Source organism: Dasypus novemcinctus, chromosome 26 (genome assembly GCF_030445035.2).
Source record: "Dasypus novemcinctus isolate mDasNov1 chromosome 26, mDasNov1.1.hap2, whole genome shotgun sequence".
Classification (NCBI taxonomy): Eukaryota; Metazoa; Chordata; class Mammalia; order Cingulata; family Dasypodidae; genus Dasypus; species Dasypus novemcinctus.
The window spans coordinates 50,681,210-50,701,619 of record NC_080698.1 but is presented as its reverse complement, the minus strand read 5'-3'; the positions used below and the strand labels follow the sequence as shown (position 1 = coordinate 50,701,619).

Here is a 20,410-nt window from a genome sequence, read left to right as displayed (position 1 = left end):
TTGCAATAAGTTTGTACATATTCGTGACCCATGGGTAAGCCACAGGGCCCCATGCTCTTGACCTGTTAGGTCAATTCAATTGTCATAGAATACCAACTTTTCCTTTATCTGCAAATGTACAGCTATGAGAACAACGGCCCTTTCTTGTATCCTATTCTCCCTGCCCACTCAACAGCAGAAATGTAATGAACGCTCCAAGAACAGCTGTTCAAAGCTGCCGACCAGGGAACGCTGCTGGGACAGCTGGAAAAGGAAGGCGCTGCTTCCTAGGTGGCTTGCATAACCAAGCCGGACTCAGGGGGGCGAAGGAGGAGGTTGGATTACTTGCCATCTGTGGCCGTTGCAGCAAAGTTTTTAGTTTCTCTGTCATTAGGACAGTGATGGCAATTTGCCTTGAAAATATATTGTAAAAACCCAGCGAATTTCCTCCCCCATATCTTGGAAGTTGAGGAAGAGCCTGTAATGGATTCCAAACTGTTTTAAATTAACAGAAAGCTTTTTCCTGTTGCGGAGTTCCAGCTGGAAGCCCCCTATGTTTTTCTTCACCAAACAGCAAACACTCTACCACTCAAGGGGGCAAAGCGTCGAGTAGAGTGTCGTGGGGCGTGTCAGTCTTACTGAGCGTTATGCTTGGCTTTGGTTGCCGGGTAGGGTTTGGGAGTTTGCTAGGGTGGCTGGCATGGGGCTGCGGCGCCAGCTACAACCATGCCCCGGCTGGAGGAAGTTTCATTGCCGCCGACGCCGCCCGTCCTGTCTGTGAGGCTCCAGGGTGCACGGGAAGCACCATGGCCACCAAGGCCTGGCCACTCTGGGTTCTAGGCCCTCCCACTAGGGGCCAGGAGAGGGGAGTGCAGGTTGCAGGCAGGGACACCATAAGTGGCGGGAGCTGACCCTGACCCTCCGGCCCCAGAAGCGGGTGGGGAGGGGGGCAGGGGTGCACACAGGTGGCAATTAAGAGACCAGGGTTAAGTCTAGCCCTGGTGCTCGCTAGTTGTAAGAGCTTCGTCTTTGACCTTCACTTTTCTTTCCATGAAATGAGAATTAAAATACACGACATCTGTCAGGCTCTAATGACATAATGTATATGAAAGGTACAGACTGTAGTTCTTTTTATTAGTTAAATTATTGCCCCAAGCTCAGGAGAGAAAAAGAGGAGAGCATCTTGAGAAGAACTAGGTCACCTTTCTCAGCAGGCTTGGTTTGAGAGCTGAGTGAACAGTAGAGATGCTAAGTACCAGGCAAATCTACGACCCACATCTATTGGTATCAGCAGTTTTTAGGGTTGAAGTCGAAAGACAGTGATCTTAGACTACCCACTCCGGTTTCCCAGCAAATACTTGGTTAGGTCAAATCAGTTACTTCCACCAAAAGTCCCCCTCTTTGGGTCCTCTAGGGGCATCCCCTTTATCTCCCCAGTTCCTTACCACCTCACTGTTAGATGGTGGCCATCTCCCTCATTCTTCCCTCCAGGGCCATGCATGCCTTCACCAGAAAGAAGCCCTCTTGTGATTCTAAGACTAGCTCAGAATGAGGTCAACTGGATCCCTGCCAAAAACTCTTCTCTCTAAAATCACTAAAGCAATCTATAGACTTCAGAATAAACTGCAGAGGATCTGAAATTTGTTTAATGGATTAAAGCCTCTTGCTGACATAGATGTTTTCCCTTTCTGGGAAATCCAGAATAGAAAAAAAACAAACAAAAGAATTAACTGAGATATTAAATGTTTTACTCTGATAAATTACAGCAACCTGGGCTATTGATCTATAGATGATTAGAATGCTGCTCCTAGCTGGAATCCAGTCTCTGGACTGGGGATGACTCTTGAGCATCCCCAGTACCTAATCAGCCTCTCTGAATAAAGAAGAGAATCAATTTCATGTGGCTGAACAAACCATGGTCCAGCTTATTTCCTCTTTGCTTAATCTTATTTTATTCTGAGAACCAAGGCCTTTATTTTTCACATACACCTTTCTGTACTTTTTAAAATTTTCAAATGATTAAGTATTACTTGCATTATAAAAGCTAACTGATGAAAAATATTAGCAAAGGATATACAATGATATGGAATAATGATTATGAGAAAAGAGAGAAGCAAAAAGATTATAGAGTATGGTATTAGAGAGGAATATATCAAATGTTAACAGTTATATTTCTTTTTTATTAAAAAGTATGCCTTAAAATATTAGCTAGTAAAAATATTCACTTATTTTTCAAAATTTAATATTTTTCCCCAATAAACTTCAAATAAATCAGAATCTCATTCATTTTTGCTGAATTAATCAAAGATCTCAGAGGGCTAAGAATTAATTCATTTTCTAAACTGCTGTTTTGAAATATTCTGAAGAGGATGAACTTGTTTGAAATAGATGTCGTCAAAATGATAATACATTTGGATAGTATATTATTATGTAAACACAACACTGAAAAGCATTTTTCAATGAGTGCAGCCCCAGCCATATCATTATCCATCTGTACCTTAGTCAGTGAAGTGCTTCGAACACTGCCTGGCACATAGTAAGTACTTAAGAAGTGTTGGCTATTATGATTATTATCACTACTAGTACTACTTACACTATGCAGATGATTTCCAAAGCATTCTGCTCTTAAGTAATTGGACAACCAAGGACTACAGAGTGGATCCTGCTCTTTATCAAATACTGTATAATTATATACAATTTACATCTAGAGGACCTCTATCCTCCCACATACCAGTTTTCATGGACAAAGGATATTCTATAGAGTACCCATTAAAAGCTCACCTTAAGTCCATTTCCATAATGGAAACTCAACATTTAAAAACAATTTCTACAGAGAAAGAGGCAAGTAAAACTTTCTTCTACTCAAGTTGGAAATATGTAAGAAGTTAATGGAAGTAGCATTTGGTATAAAACTGGCTTTCAGAATTGGTTAGTTAGATCACGTACTTTCAAGGCCCAACATAGTCAGTTGCTAAGTAACTCTATTCTTAATCATAGTCAACCACCTCCCAAAGGTCCTTTAGGGAAAGCTATCAGAGGCAATGTCATGAGAGAGGGTAGAGGTCAGGATATATATAATACATTCATTGATTCCTCATATTGGGAAAGTAATGCAAAGTAATATCTTGTTCATGGTAGGACACATGCATAATTTTACCAAAAGCAGAGAGTAGTCCTTCTATAAGCCAAGTAAGCACATCTTAAGCAAATTTATATCTTTACTAAATGAAATGACGATTGGGTTGACCTTCTAGAAAGGAAAGGAAAAGGCAAGGAAAAATGAAAAGAAAAGAGAGAAGAGGGCATTTGTCTTTTACGTATGAATTTGAGTGGAAAAATAATGTGAGGGGTAAAAGAAGAGCCCAGGTCACCCTCAGTCTTCCTACAGCAAACCTCTGATATTTTTTATTTTGGTATTCTGCATGTGCAGTAAGACTGTCAGGACCTTATGCCATTGGCTTTTTCCATTTGAAATCTGCAATATCTATAGAATGATGGGGGAATAAATACCAAGACTAAGGAAAGTCAAAATTCTTTTGGTCATCCCACCACCATCCCACCCTCTTTCATGAAAGAGCACAAGATGAATCTTACCTCCACTGAGAATAATGACGGCTATAAATATTGCCAAGTCGCTGTCATCTAATTCCAGTGCATTGAACTTCACAGCAAACTCAAACTTGGGCTCCATAAAGTCACCAAAGGGCTTTCTCAGGCTCTTTAGAAACTCCCTTGTCATGAATCCTTGGCCTTCCGATATGAGAACTCCATCTTTATTCATCAAGGAGGCCAGCATTGTGTATATGATTTCATGGACACCATATTTTAGGAGAGTTACTTGGTCATTCAAGTCAAGGTTTACAAAACCAGGGATGCTTTTGGCATACTCGGTGATCTCTTGTACAGCTTCCACTGAGCGAAACTGACAACCCTGGAAGATGCGGATGGCGACCTCTTTGCTCTGCTCCTGCAGGGGGGTGATGTGTTTGAACTTGATTTTATCTTCTCCCATCATTAAGGAATTCATGTCATAAATAACAAAGGGCTGCAAATGAAAAGGGAGGAAAGAGGCTGAGCAGGAGGTTTCTAAGTAGAAGTCTGTGCTTTACAGCAAATGCCAACCCGGTTTGGAAATCTATTTCTGGGGAGCAGGTGTAGCTCAAGCGGTTGAGCGCCTGCTTCCCAAGGTCCGGGGTTTGATCCCCAGTACCTTCTGAAAACAAAACAAACAAAAAAAACCAACTTGGGGGAGCTGGAGTAGCTCAGTGGTTGAGTGCCAGCTTTCCACAAACAAGGTCCTGGGTTCAATCCCTGGCCCTGGTACCTCAAAAAAAAAAAAAATCTATTTCTTTATGTACATTTTCTTTGCTACTAAGGGACTTAATAATGAGGAAATACTCTTGGTACTATCCATCTTACTTATCTGCTGGCACCAAACATATTTCACCAATTTTGGCCTTCTTTCCCTTCAATTTGTACTGCCATACTTTATCTATGACTGGCTAATAGTTCCAATTTCTAGTTGTTTGCAGCATATTTGTTGTTGATTTTGAAAATGAAACAAAGTCCACTGTTTATCTTGGCTTTCAATGTAATGCTTTTTTTTTTTTTTTTTTTTTTTTTGCGGTACTGGGGGCTGGGGATTTAACCTGGGACCTTGTATGTGGGAAGCCGGTGTTCAACCACTGAGCCACACTGGCTTCCCTGAGTTGTTTTCATTTTTTTGCTTGTTGTTTGTTTGTTGGTTTGTCTTTGTTTTTTCAGGAGTTGCCAGGAACCAAACCCAGGACCTCCCAAGTGGGAGGCAGGAGCTCAACTGCATGAGCCACACCCACTCCCTGTAGTTCTGACCTTTCAATAAAAAATCATATCATCAACTCAAGGTTGAAAATACCCACTTGAACATAAAATAATCTTTCATTTTAAGATTAAATCTATGCTGATCCCAAATGCAACGAAGTTTGCATATGTCATATACTTAACTGTAATAAATCAGTCTGAAAGCAGATTAGTAATACTGGGCCAAAAAAATGTCTATTTCTTTTTTTAATGCTCTGGAAGTGATTGGTTTCAGAAAGAACAGATGTAAGGACTGTGGGTAAGTGCTGCAAAAAGTGGTGAAATAAAAGGGTTTTTGTACTTATTTTTTTTACTATCTATCCTTAAGGCTCCAATAATCAATAAAATACATGTGTCATTTACTCAGGTTTGCTGTATATTATGTTCAAAAGCAAGTTGTGTTAGTCATAAATTTATCTGTCTCTTTCATTTCCTTTCACAGAACCAAAGATCTGTGGTCACTGAAATTCTCAAGGGTACTCTGAGAAGAAACACTTTATATATATATATAAATATACCATATAGTCTGAATATATAAGGAGTTAACCCCCAAATCCTATTCAAATAAGCCTATACCTAAAAGCACTGGAATAAGAGTTGAGAATATCTGGATTCTAGCTTTTGGGGGTGTTTGGGTGTTTGTGTGTGTCCAAGTGGACTGAACACGAAGTCTTTGATGTACTAAAAGTAAAGTTTGAGGAGGGGTGCTGAATTGCAAGGGGGATGGTGGTGGTGCAGTGAGTGGCAGCTGTTGCCAGCTTCAAGATCCGTGAGTTTGGAGATTCTAGACTACTGATCTCTACACAAGTCCATGGTTTAAGTCTGCTCTGCTCTACAGGAAATACCATTAATATTAAGGATTATTAGATGTTGGATAGATTTCCAAACTTGTATATTATTCTGATACCATTTGCCAGCATGATTCTACAAATTCTCACTTTTGTTACCAAAAAATTAACTTCTACTGAATTGTCTAGCAAACCCCAAAAAGTAAAGATGTGAAGACACAAGAGTAAGTTTGAATGACTGTTCTAATTCTTCAAGAATCCAGGAGCACAGAGACACAATGTTTTCTTTAACCAACAGTACTTATGGTATATATTAGAAATTTGTGTGTTTTTTTTTTTCCCCCTTCAAAACGTATTATTAATGGAAGAGAAAGAGGGCTGAGGGCATAGTCAATCCCGTCAATTAAATTACCAAGTTTCCACAGGATGTTAGGCTTAATTTGGATAATGATGCTTTTACAGAACCTGGGGAAGAAGTGGTTTTTGTCCTCAAGGAATTTTTACAGTATGTTGTAACTGATGTTAATGAAATATCGGCTCTCTTTGCTGCCATAAGAATGGGGGCATGGGTACCCAAAAACCCCACCTGTATGTGCCCAAGTTCAAATAACATGAATGTAAAGTTGTCTACTCACATGTGGAAAGACTACACACAAAACTGCCCACTTGAAATTTTGGATGAGCTTGTGCTCAACCATTTGGCCTCTTGGCACACAATGTTCACATCAAATTCTTTCACCTCCACGTAAGCATTTTATCTGGAACTGTGCCCTGATAAATCACCCTCGTGACTCTTCCCCTTTACTTCCCCTGTCCTCTCATATAAAGCCCCTGGTTCCTGTTTTTGAAACTCTGTGATAGCTGAACACAGGGCACAAAATCCTGCTAATTTTCTATCCCAATTTAACAACAATGTGACTTTAACCCCTTGGCAATCAATGTTGGTCAGGATTTCCTGGCAGTAAACACTCAAGGACAGAGAGAGCAATCAGCACCCCCACCATCATGCCAAACCACTGCAGTGGTGGTAGTGGTTTGTTTTTTAAATCCCCTAGCATTCTGAAGAAGTGGCAACTGGCAGAGAATTCTGGGTATTGACATGCAAAGGAATACCTGGAATTCTTTGATTTTCCTACTCATATCTGACTATGCTGTTTTCACTGCAGTTGCAGTTTGACACCTGCAGAGATTCTTTCAGCCTCCATGTGGACCTGTCAAACTGCAGGAGTGATCACGGGGCATGATCTGCTTTGAGACCAGCTCTTTGCCACCAGTTCACCGATTCTTGGACGGCCTGCAGTGAACGTGCACTTGATGTCCACGTTTCATACTGGTCCTCATCCTCAAACCTAGTGAGAAGACAGCGGCCCACCTGCTGGTCTGAGAGCTGACCTAAAACCCTAGGTGGAATTTGGCCTGCGGACCTGATCTTGGTTGCACTTTTGGTAAAACGTTCCACATAAAATGCACATCACTTCTGTGTATATGTTTGTACTTCTTACAAAGCAAAGTAAAGCTCTTGCACTTTCAGTTTATATTGATGAAACTGCTTCCGTCGGTATCCTCGGTTGGTCTGCCATTACAGGAGGAACCAAAACGCCTTCACACTTTGTCTGAATGGCTTTACACTTATAGTTTGGGGCGCACAATGCATTTATTGTCAGACTCCACATCGAATGGCTTAAATAGACATCCTTTCTCAGCAGGAAAGAAAGCCCAATAACATCCAGGCTATTATCAGGAGTGGATCCAGGTCTTGTGGAGCCTGCAATGCACACAATCGTGGGCACTTTCTTTAAGAAAAAGCCTACAAATTATAAGCACGAAATTGGTTGGCCCTTCCCAGAGCCTTGGGAGGGGCTCTGTGCTCTTGCAGTTCAAGGTTTGTTAGCATCATGATAAATCTACCTTTAGATTCTTGTACTTTTCATGTATTGCATAGACTAGAAAAAGGTTTTCACCAAAAAAACGTAACTTGAACCCAACCTTTTTCCAGGAAGGGAAATAGTTTCTGTAAGGGGAAATCAGTTTTCTTTGGAGAGAGACATCAAATGCAATTTATTTTGACATATTTAAAAAAAAAAAAACGGTGCCACCTATCAAAGCCAGAATAGGATTAAGAATACTGTTTTATGGGGAAATGGATGTGGCTTAACCAACTGGGCTCCCATCTACCATGTAGAAGGCCCAGGGTTAAATAAAAATAAATTAAAAAAATAATAAATCTTAAAATACTGTTTTATGTAGATAATTACATTTGGTTAGAGATCTACTGCATGCCCCTCTGTATAATGCAAAGATGATGGGGAGACCGGTTTAAAGATGGAAACAAAGGAGAGGATTAAATGCTTGCTATTTTGAATTTACAGCTCCTTTTGAGTAATAAAATGGCAGGCTAAAGATGATCAATGAGAAAATCAACTAATAAAGGATAGGAAAATCTGGATGATTTCTCCAATTTGGGAAACTGAAATTAATAGACAAGTATACCCTCTCACGAATAACCACTTGTGATCCTGTCAGAGTTGAAATGCTGACCAGGGAAAACGTGGGCCTAATTTAGGAAAGCTATCCTGGTATTATAACTATTCTCTGACAGATTAGAGGGAAGATCCCAGCAAGAAAATTAGGATTTTTCAGGCCTATCTTCTTCACTTTTTTCCTTCTTCCTTTTTATGCTTTTGACTGATTTTCATCCTTTTAGACCTGGGTAGTTCTAGGTTAGCACAATGGGTGAATGTCAATCCAAAAATGCGTTGGTTTGGTTTCCTCAACCTCTTTCTGATTTCTACTCCTGTTCTTGTTTTCCTTTTGCTGAGAAACAGGGATTTATAGAGCTAAAGGGGTCTTTAGAAATAATCTCAACATCATTCTTTGCCTAAGAGAGGTAAAATGACTTTCCAAAGTAAAATAAGTATTTATGGCAAACCTTGACCTAGAAACAGATTTCCTAACTACTTGCTGAGTTTTTCTCTTCCTATTGTTTTTCTACATAACTTCCCCACTTCTATATTTTTCTTCTTTCATATCTCTCTTTTATTCTTTCTCTCTTTCTCCTCTTCCTTCCTTCTCTCTTTCCTTTTTATCTTTCTAACAAAATGACTATTATGAGGGGAACTGGAACAATTAAACTGTTGTTTCTGTATCCTGGAACTGTTGGAAGCAGTAGCTTTTGAACTATTATTTCCTAGAGGTGCCAGTTAAACGTTTTATGTGATAAAAGTTTGAAAGTCTTATATGTAGTTCTGTTTTCCTGGATGGCTTAGCAATTTAAGACAAACAAATAAAAACTTAGTAAGAATTATTCATGCTCTAATGATGTAGCATATAAGCACAGCTCTTAAAAATGATCTTTTTCCAGCCAAAAAGTTACTCAGCTGGCAAACAAGGGTATTGGCCAACTGAGTCCAATCATTAAAAATATAAAACCAAAACCAAAGCGAAACGAAACAAAAAAACTCAAGTACTTTTCTTCTTAACTATATACAATATTATCTTTTTATTTATTCTCTGAAAAAAGACTATTATTTTAGATCTGTTATATCTTTAGCTATTCCTGACAGTCCTGGCAAAGAAAGAATTCATTTTATACATTATATTGTTAATCATAATATGTGATTGTATTATTAATCACAATTTCAGGAGCCTAGTTTCTTCAGTGACCATCCTACATAACTACCCTGCTCTTTTATTTCTACTGGGGTTCTAAGGCTGCTTTTTTTCTCTGAGGGCTTGCCTGGTAGCCTTCTCCTCAGGGAAGCATATCCAGCTCAGTTAGGCTTTTCCATAGTCAGAGGAAGAAGAGACCACACTTTGTTCAGCTGTAGGTGCAGGATTTCAAAGGACAGATATCTCTCCAATAGTTTCAATCACTAGATTTGATTAACCATTGGAAATTTCAAAATGCAAAAATTTAAGTGGGTACAGAAATTGTTTTCATGAATGTTTACATTTCTATATTAGCTTTATTATTCAGTAGCTTCATATTTCACACACTAGAGTAATTTTTTTTCCTTTCTGACAGCATCAGTTTGCTCTTGTAATTATAAAAACAGTGACGCCACATGTACCCGTTGTAGACAAGGTGATGTTTTGGGACCCAAAGTCCAATAGAGTATAAATAAAAAGTTTTATTTCTTATTTGTAGACAGAGCAGCCAGAGCCTCTCCATTTCTTAGATACGGTGTGAAAAGTTGGCAGGCACACTAAGGGCTTTTCTATTTATCATTTTATGGCAAACCATGGCACTGGAAATGGTTTTTGAGAACCACTCTCTGTTTATTTTAGTCTACAAACATGGGATCATGCGACAGTGATACACCCTGCGTGATCATCCCGCCAGGGTAATAGTCAAACATCGCCAGCTTCCAAAGTCCACTTGGCTACCGAACTGCCTCATGAAACAGAGCGCCCTAGCTCCAGCAATTCCACCGTTTCCAGAGTTCACTAGGGTCACCTAAAGAAAGGGTTCTGGCTGGAACAAGCCCCTGAAAGGCAAACGGGTGGGGGGGGGGGGGACTCAGTTCTTTTTCTAGCTGAGAGCGACTGAAAGGCCTACTGCTCCTAAAATTTCTTTTTCAGGGATTTTCCATTCCACATCCCATCTCTTCATAACCCTGAGCCTAAAATTCCCCCAGCATTATTCTTTTAGGGAGGACAAACATATTCCCAAAGATACAGTTAAGAAGCTAGGAAGGGAGCAGGAGCGTCAGTTCATCTGTTTGGAAAGAAACAGGTGGCCCCAGGAATAAAATATAGGAGAAGGAAATTTCTGTCAGGGAGGGAGAAGCCCTGGTGAGCTTAGAGGCAAACTTGGTGCCAGGCCTGAGAGAGAAGATTAGCAGGCATTCTATGACAGGGCAGACCAGGCAATGGTTAAATCACACGGTAAAGTAAATGGAGAGGATGGCTAATAGAGTAATTTCCTTTTCTAATGGTTCTAGATAACTGGTCATCCACTGTGCTGAGCAGCCTCCCCCAGACTTGGCCGAACTACCAAAAAGTGACTTCAGAAACTCAAATTACTCTAATGCACCAGCCATAACCACTTTTTTAATATCCTCACCCTCTCAAGAGTCCATTACTTCTGCAAAACTTTTTCTACCAATGCAGAAATCTTAACTTTCATAAACGTTGGCCAAGATATAATGTAACATCCCCCAAGAGAGATGCTATCAAATGAATAATGGGACCATGAAGATAAAGGACAGCGCTCCAGTCTCATTGGAAATCACATTTTGGATTTCCCTGCCCCTATTCCTCTCTCTGAACTACTTCCTTCCAAGAGTGCTTGATTTGATTTTGCACGATAAGGAGAAAGGAGAGTGCCGAACAACAAATTCTATTTCAGTTTTGTGTAATCAGGGAATGGATGATTTTAATTTGACCCAATGTGTATTTCCTTTTCCTATTTCTGCTCCTATCCAGACCATGAATGATATCCAGTTTGGTGAGCAAATACTGGGCCAGCTGGAGGCCCTGTGTTGAAAGTCCAGCGTTTCAAAGGGCATGGGTGAGTTTTTAATTCAATTAAGCAAATACAGTCTGAGTAACTACTATGGGCATATCAGTTCTAGTTACTACAGGAAAAAAAAAATGAAGACAAACACTTGGCCTGTGGAGGCCTATAATCAGGTATTTTGCAGCCTTTTCCTTTAAAATAGTTCATTAGTGCCTACTTATCCCATAAAAAATCTCCAGTGATTTATTTTTCACTGAAAGATTGAAAGGCAAGGAGTCAATTGGAATGAGTTGTGTTTTTTTTTTTTCTCCAGGAGGCACCAAGGATTGAATGTAAGACCTCTTACATGGGAAGCAGGCGCTCAGCCACTGAGCTATATCCACTCCCCTAGAATGAAGTCTGGTGTTCTCTTTTCTTTTTTAGTTGCTTACCATTTCTTTGTATTTTTATTGAACATTTCCAATATTTTGTTTTCTTAAATTTCTGCTCAGCTACAACAACTAAAAGGGAAACCACAATTATGATTCACAAACTGTGGCATGAAAAATAACATGGAATGAAATTTTAAAGTGATTTATGGCAGGCTGGGCTCTGTGCCCTTCAGAAATATAGATAAGAGCATGCTGGCCCATCGGTAGGGTAAATTTAAATTCTTGACCACTGGGGAAATTTTTAAAAAATGCCTTCCTCCTATCTTCTAGGTACTATTAGATTGATAGGTTTTCCAGCATGGATTGCAGGTCTGGATTGGGAGATAAAGAGAAGGATAGGATGTAGTTCCTGGAAACTAAATTGGGAAAACTGCTTCAGGGCTCTCTTCCTTTGCTCACTCCTGCCTCGAGTCCCTGCTCCCAGTCCTGACTCTCAGTTGGCCACTAAAATGTGCCTTAAAGCGTTAACCCTCTTTAGCCATGTCGCCTACTTTTTCCTTTATCACTCCACCTTTCGGTGAACACAGTTTACTTTCCTTAGTTTAATCGCTTGCTCTTGATTGGCCATGCCTCCAGTTTTATAAAACTTAATGAATGCAGAGACCCAGCCTTGCTCTCACCTACAGTATGCAGTCCTGCATGTGCACAGCTCTGTAATTCAAGAACAGAACAGTGCTAGAAAAGTTTCCTGACCGTGAAGATAGTGGGAGAGCAGAATGAGGTGAAAAATTCCTGCTGTTCTAAAAACAGATGAAACTCAGTCATGCTCACAGGGTTTTCTGAAGGTGAAACTTTCCAGTAGTCTGGCTCTCCTGGGCTCATTGCTAGCCAATGGGAAAGGCAAGTGAATGATGCTAGCTTCGAAAAGCATTGCGGCACTGAGGGATTAGTGTTCTAAGACTGCACTGGACGAGAAGTCAGAAGACCCGCCTTATAGTCCTGGACCTTGCACAGGCTGGCAAATTGTTTAGCCTCTCTGGATGGTTCCTCATCTTTAAAAAGAGGGTAACGATAGCAGTCATAGGATAGTTGTGTGGCACAGACTTCTTAAATGGGCAAGACTGAAATTGTCAAAAACTGGATAGAGATATACTATTATTAAGATATCAGCAACCTCTCCTGCAGTCCAAAAACTCATTGCCCATTGGAGTTTTCTTTTCTCTTGGCTGTTTTTAATCTCATGGTTTAGCTAAAAAAAAAAGAAGAAAAAAACTTCTTGAGAGAATAATCAAAATACATTAAAGGGTAAGGAAATTTCCCCCAAAATACATGTGAGCCGGGGAGAAAGTTACACATATCTATCAAGTAACCTCATTCCTCTCCTGCAGGTGTTCTTTTAAAGATAAATGATTGCATAAAAGGGCTTTCAGGGATGGGTTCTCCTGAATGTGCTCTGTGGCTCCTACTGCCCTAGGAGCATTCTGCAGATATTATACTCCAAGCCAGTCTCAGCCTGTAAAACCTGAGGTCCAGCTATGCGAGCCAGGTCACACTGCATCCTGATGGCAGAACTGGGACTCAAATCCAGGTATTGTTTTGTTTTAATATAATTCCATGTGGCTTTTTCAGCTTCCACCAGGGAAGAGCTCTGCTTCTTGGAAAACTCGATTCAATACAAATATTTTCTCTTTATTAAGGCATCCCATTCTGAGTTTTCTAAAGAGTGGTAATCAATGGGTGTGCAGACATTTGAGAATCCACTGGAGCAGCCAGGCAGCTAAGAGCCTGGCAGAAGATAAAATTCATATACATAATACATAATTAAGAGTTTTCCAGTTGCCCAGGAATAATCACTAGAGTGCTACAATGAAAAAACAGAAGGTAACAATATCTGGAAAGTATTTTTTATGCTCCATGTTGAACTTCATCAGAGGTAACTAGTAGTTCTCCTGAAAAGTAAAATTGGTGGGACTGACAATGAATACTTTTCCCAAATTACTAGATCGGGCCCTTTCCAGAGAAAAGGAGTGTTGCTTGAATGACTGTGTTGCAGGTGATTATTTTGACACCAAGGAAAAAGATGGCTCCTGAAAGTGGACTGTACGCTATAGGCACTTGAATTAATTTTGTTACCATGTAGATGACATCTTCATTCTTGTACTATCCTCAACAATTTTATTAGAAGAACTCAGAGGGCTTTTCCCCTTTTTGAAATATGGTTTACTTACCCATCTGGAAACATTTCCTTTGTTTCAGACTCCGCCTGCAGCACATAAGAGCTAGCAGCTGAACAGTATTCTGTATTTGTGGGGTGTACATAACAGGGGGAATCATTTACTCAAAGGGGGGGAACCCAACCACCCCAAATGAAGACAACAGAAGAGAACTAACTGATTTGTCCGTTGTCTTTCCTGTCAAGATCGCTCTCGCCTTGGCTTTGGTCAGTGGGAAGGACTTTATGTATGAGTCATACAAATGCTTTGCCAGGGCCCGGAGATCAGCAGATTCTGGGTTCAGCTGGTCGATATCACTGGAGATCTCCGCCAACAGCTTCTCCTTCTCGGCCTGTGGCATCCGCCCAAACCTGATCGCTAGAGAGGAAGAGGAGTGAGAGAATGAATCACGGAATGACCGGGGCTTGGAACGCACATTGTTCGCTCCCCACCCCTAGTTTCCACAAGCAGGAGTCCCTCCTCCCCTCCACTAACCTCAAGTTCTGTTTTCTATCTACAACTTTGCTCATGTTTTTATTTCACAGGAATAGCACATGCTATCAATAAAAATTAAAGCTCTTTTTTTAACTAAGAAAAAAAAAAAGCAATGCTTAATCCTGCCAGGAAGGAGAAAAAATTGAAGAGGTTAGCAGAGAAAGAAAAGTATATTTACTTAAACATGAAAAAACTGAGAGTCAGCTCCTACTCATCCCTCAAAACCCAATTCAGGGAGCAGGTATAGCTCAGTAGTTGAGCACCTGCTTCCCCTGTATGAGTTGCTGGGTTCAATCTCTGGTAACTACCCCCCCCCCCAAAAAAAAAATCCAAGAAAAACCCAATTCAAATGTCATCTTTGTGAGGCTTTTCTTGATTTCTTCAAGAAGAGTTAATTGTTCCCCTGTACTCCCACAACCCTTAGTACATACTTCATTTATAGAAATTTTCACATTGTACTGTAGTTTATTTTACAGGCCTGTTTATCCCACTACAGGACACATGTCTTTAAGGCTGGGGACAATGTCTTCTTCATCTTTGATCCCCCCCAGGAGGGTCACATATGTGATGCATTAAAATAAGGAATTATGCAGAATTCTAAGTTGTATGAGCTATAGGCTTTGTTCTGAGGGAGCTTTGTGGGATCGTTTTGTCCGTGTTGTGAGGAAATGTGGAAGGTACTCTGTTCCATGTTATAAGGTCAGAGGGTATATTTACATTTAGTAGAGAGAAGCTATAATTATCCCCAGGGACTCCTCAGGAGTACCACGAAGGATGTCTGTCAAAAAAGACAATTTCCTTCACAGTCGAATTCTTTCAGGGTGAGGGAGTGTGAAAGAAGAAGAAAACTAAAGAAAGAAAGCCAAAGAACCAAGAGGTTAGATAAGACTAAAAATTAATTTATTTGTAACTCTTTCAACTCATGTTTTCCTTCTTCCCTATGAATACTATGTGCAAAACATTATTCTGAATAATGCTTCTTTGGGGGCACATTTTGGACTAGCTGCCTTTTCCCTTCTCTAGAACCACCCTGTGCACAGCCCTATTATTATACTTATCACATGGAATCACAGCAATGTGTTTTTATGATCGTCTCCTGCACCAGATTAAGTTCCTTAAAGGCAGAGATTGTATCACATTCACTGATATCACTTGTATCTCTAGAACCTAGTGGTGCTCAGTAAATGATTACTGAATACAGGAGTGAACAGATAGATAGCTCCTTGTTAGATGTAAACATGCTGCCATATGACATAAAAGTACATGAAGACGTTTCCATCCAAATATTTCATGAAAGATCTACCTGCACTTTTGAGTCTCTAATCCATCATTTCTCCTCAGTTGACCCTAAATAAGCTTTATCACCAACCAATAAAACTACTGTGTTGTAGAGGCCTCCTGAGGGGCCTGTGAACTTAAAAAAAGAGGAAAGCTAAAGGGGAAGGAAATCTGACTTCTCAGGATTCATTTAAATTAAATTAGCTGTTATTTAGACCCATTTGGTGGACACGTCCTCTGCACCCAACCCCTTCAAATAGAAATCTTTGAACAGTTGCAATTTTGATGTCAAACCTCTTACATTCCTACTCACTCTGCCCCATTCTCTTGCTTTTCAGTTCTACAGGAATGGAAAATGGTCACTCACCTTCTCTACGGATGAGGTCTTACTCCTTCCTGCCATCCCCTGGCCCTGAGGTGTGTTTAGGTCCCTTATTGTATTTTCTGTCACAAGCACTGATCAGAGTAATTATATGTAATTTTTTTTTCTTTTCTCCCTTCTATATAATCTCCATGAAGGCAAGAATCTTGTTCATTAGTATATCCTCAGCACTTAGCATAACTTCTAGCAACTTCTGGCACATAGTCCTTGTGTACTATATATTTGAAATCAAATCAAAATAAAACAAAACCATTCCAAACCAAGTTGCAGAATTCTTCAAAATCTTTCTCCGTGGAGCCTTTGCTGACCACTGTGTTCAGACAGAAGCAATAATTTCCTTCCCTGTACTACATTTACTTCTTGTTACCAGTAGTTCTCAGTTGGGGAGCGGAGGTTATAATAGAGGCAGAGTATAGTAGGATGACTTGGTAACTTTTAAAATACATGTATCCTTCATGGGAGATTTTGATACGCTAGCTCCATACCCAATTAGGGGTGTATCGGAAACTGGGGGTTTGGGAAAATTTACAAAATGCTCCCTATGTGATAAGCTCTCTTGTATGTACCCATTAATTCACATATCAAGCTCTTACCATATTACTTTACTGGTTTATATTGGTTATTTTCTAGACTCCAAACTATATGAGGTGGCTACCCTTTTCTAATCTGAACTCCTGTGTGCAACAAAATATACATAGTAGGTACACAATAAACAGCTGATGAATTAAATTTCAAAATACCAAGTTTAAAAACAGAAAATGAGACTTTATATTGGGAAGTTTGGGAAAGTAATGATGACAGAAAGTTCAGAGTAAGAATTACGGCATATGAAATTTTGTTGGTAAACCTTGGAAAGTATCAGAGTTATCATATAAAAAATGAGAAGTGGCTAGAACCACCAACTATCTGCTGCTTCTGGACTTGAGTTATTAACAGACCGTACAATATGGTCTCATCACCCAATAAACAATTACTCAGTGTCTATCCTGTGCCAGAAATCGTTCTAGGCTCTGGATACATGTTTACAGGGAAGAAACTATAAAAAGATACAAGAGTTTACATGCCTAGAAAAGCATTTTTTCCCCCTAATGGGTGAGCAAAGAAGTAAATTTAAAATAAATAAATAAAGCTAGCAGCTTGTTATATGACATTCACTGACTCTGCTTCTCCATAACCTAACATAAACAGCCACAAAGTAAGTTAAAAAATCATTTCAGTGTCCAGAGATATTAAAGTGAAAGCCTTCTCCTAGAATCTACATAAAATGTGAAATTTTATAAGTTGAAGCTCGCCTGAAAGGCAAAATAATAAATTTTCGGCATTGTTAAATGGCCATGGTAAAACTGGGTTCAATGACCTATCAGGACAACAAAATACATAGGAGATTTTAACATTTTTATACACAGAAGCTCGAAAAAGGGAAGAAAAATACATCCCTTTTGGTGGGACTAACTTTGCATAAAACAGAATTCTGAAGTTGTAGGGGAAATAGACATTTTTATTTGTATGCATTTTTAATTTTTTTAATTAATTTTTTTAAAAAGAAGCTTTAGATTACATAAATATTACATAAAGAAATATAAGGGATTCCCATATGCCACACTCCTTACCCCTCCCACACTTCCCCACATTAACAACATCCTTCATTAGTGTGGTACATTTGTATGCCTTTTTTAAAGGGGGAAGAGTGAATTTTTATTTTGTTGCTTTTGAGTCCCATGTAAAAATACCCATCTGCTTCCTTGTGATTAAATGAGAGGAGAGACGGGACGTCTTTAGCACAGTTCTTGGCACACAGTAGGGCTGCATGAACAGCTTTTACTACGTGGGGCCATGGCAGTCCAGGACAAGCACGGCTGTACTAGCTGTGGGTCAGAGACCAAGACTGCAAAGCAGCAACGGCACAGAGTGAACCCTGAAAGCCTCATCTGTCTGTCTCTATCTCTCTATCTTTAAGTTGTTGAGGAAATGGCATTTTTTAAAATTATGTAATTCTTCAACCAAGTTTCCACCCATTTGGGTGGAGAGTCTAGACCCAAGAGGAGGGAGGTGTTCTCCCTCTGAAGGTTGTGGAGGCTGAATCGTTTCCTATAAGACCGAAAGTCAGAGCTTTGAAAGAGAAGAATGTTCTGGATTGGGGATCAGAAACATAAAGGCTACCAGTGTGCCTACTTACAAGTATAATTTCCTAAAACTTCTGCCACTGCTGATTAATCTAAAATGTCAGAAGAAAAATGATCCATGTATTTGCTGAGTCATTGAGTGAAAATTTTTTACTTCTCTGGAAGGCAGAGGAAAGAACAATGCACTTGAAAGTAGCCAGGAAGTCTAGTTTCTAGTTTCAGCTCAGTGACAGATTAGCTATGTGGCTTTAAGAAAATTACTTAATTTCTCTGGTCCTCAGCTGCTTTACCTAAGAAGGGACTTGAAAAAGAAGATCTCTAAAGGTTTCTTCCATTAGCTCTGAATTCAGCTCTAAAATGCTACATATAGTACTGGGGTTCATGTTATGATTTTTTTTCCCCCAAAAAAAAAAAGCAGTATTTGTCTAGTTTTGAGGCCCTCAAAAAGACACACTGTCTGTTCTACAGCTCTTCCACCTGTGTCACAGAGCAAATGCCAGAACACTGGTATTGGAATAATGTCATATTTGGGATAATTAATCAACTACAGAGAATTCATGTATCTTGGTTAAAAAAAGAGTAAGTATGCATCCTTCAGGAAGAATAGGTTTGATAGAGAATCATTAATTTCGGGTAAAAGTATATTAGCATACTTTTATACCAGACACTTTTACTGAACAGAATCCAGCTCACTTCTAGCATGTGACAGATTCAGCACGGTTTATTTAGTACTGATATTACTGAACACACAAAATCTGAGAACATGAAATATTTAGCTGTGTTGCATTTGGGTGTGGGTATATAGCACAGCACTAAGAAACCATGAATTGACATGTTTAAAAACATCTTCACAACTGTAGGGTTATTAAGGATAAATACGGCTTAATTACAGAGATTCATTAAAGCAGATGTGAAAAATAATAAATCACTAGCAAATAGAATGAAAAAAAAGTTGAGTCTTCCAAAAAAAAATTTTTGTCTTTCATCATCTAAGGTCTGCATTCACAAACATATCAGACTTCTGACAATTAGTTACACTATGTCTCCTGTTCAGTTTTTCCATTTTACATGTTTATTTTGCTATAGCTTTATCATGTAAACTAGACGTGGACAAAACTGTCACTTTTCATAAAACTGTTGCCCCCAAATTATGTTTTCCCACTTCTCTTTCTTGAGAAAGCAAATTGTACATTTTGAGGTATTGCAGGATTTGGCAACCTGATAACTATCATCTTTTATGTCCTCTAAAGTAAAACAAGGAACACTCTTAGCACCAACATTAAATTAGTTTTATGTGGGGGTAACATTTTTCAAAGTATTCCCAAAGATGATTGAACAAATGCTGGGTTTCTTCTCAAGAGTCGAGGGAGCAGACGCAGTACTGCCTCAGCTTCTGACTCGATTTGATTCCTGAAGCCATCCCTGACATCAGTAAATTAATTCCTTGAGCAGCCTGGGATGGGGGATACGAGGGTGAAAGGGACACGCAGGAGAGAGCAGACACACACACACCACGCCCTCTCCCAGGTGCGTCTCTCACCGGCGCCTTCGCTTCCACGAGCCGAGGCCAGGGCTCCAGCGCTCAGGTCGCCGCCCTGCCCTCCTTCAGGTTTTCCTTCCTCCACCACAGAACTTCCTGAAAGGGCAGCCTTCACTCTCTGTCTGTGCTTATCACTTCCTATTCACACCCAACCCACTGCAATCTAGCTTTTGCCTCATTTAAATTTACCAAAACTTTGCTCTTGAAAGTCCCTAAGCCTTTTCCTCACACCCGCGCAGGGGCCTCTTCTTCGTTCTCAATCCACAGGAGCTCTCCAGCATTACATCCTGCTCACCACCCTCGCCCTCTCCTTAGTTAACGTTTTCATCCCCGCTCCGTATCTTCCTGTTTTCCACATCTCTTCCTCAGCTTATGTTCTTTCGTTCCGAGATGCATCTTTCCTCGAACACCACAATGTATGCAGGTGACTCCTGCTCTCTCTTTTCTGAGCTTTGGATCTGTATTTTTCACTTCTTTCTACCTTTCACTAGACAAGGATGTTGGATTTTCCATGTGCTCCTCAACCGATCTCCTATTTCTCCTCCAAACTGGATCCACTTCCTGTTTTCCTTTTTGGTGAATTCTTCCAATTACCCAAACCAGATTCTCTGAACAACTCTCCCTGCTCAGAAGATCTCAATGTCATTTCTTCTCTCCCTACTGCACGATCTTCTAATTCAGGGGTTCTTCACCTTCTTTGTTCCGTAGACCTCTTTGCCCGTCTGGTAAAAACCACGGACCTCTTGCTAAGTCCACACTATACTATGTATTATTTAATAAATATATTACACTTGCACCAACATGTCCCCACAAGAATAATGTTTTTTTGACTTTTGATTCAAACTCACGGACCCCTTCTTAAGAACCCCTGGTCTAATTGCTTTCCCTGGCTCTTGTCTTTTCCTCTCTAATTTATCCTTTTTTTTTTTTTTGAGGTACCG

The 20,410-nt window shown here is 39.9% G+C and overlaps 1 protein-coding gene across 4 annotated transcripts in view; it reads right to left on the bottom strand.

Annotated features, from left to right (window-relative positions):
* Nucleotides 1–20,410, bottom strand: part of PPARG (peroxisome proliferator activated receptor gamma) — a 135,563-nt gene that overhangs the window by 14,463 nt on the left and 100,690 nt on the right. For all 4 annotated transcript variants that reach the window (XM_071212228.1, XM_058288757.2, XM_004456117.4 and 1 more), the window contains exons 6-7: nucleotides 13,830–14,029; nucleotides 3,574–4,024 (exon numbers count right to left, since the gene is read on the bottom strand). In XM_071212228.1, the coding sequence (XP_071068329.1) occupies nucleotides 3,574–4,024; nucleotides 13,830–14,029 (651 nt within the window). The remainder of the gene's footprint in view (nucleotides 1–3,573; nucleotides 4,025–13,829; nucleotides 14,030–20,410) is intronic.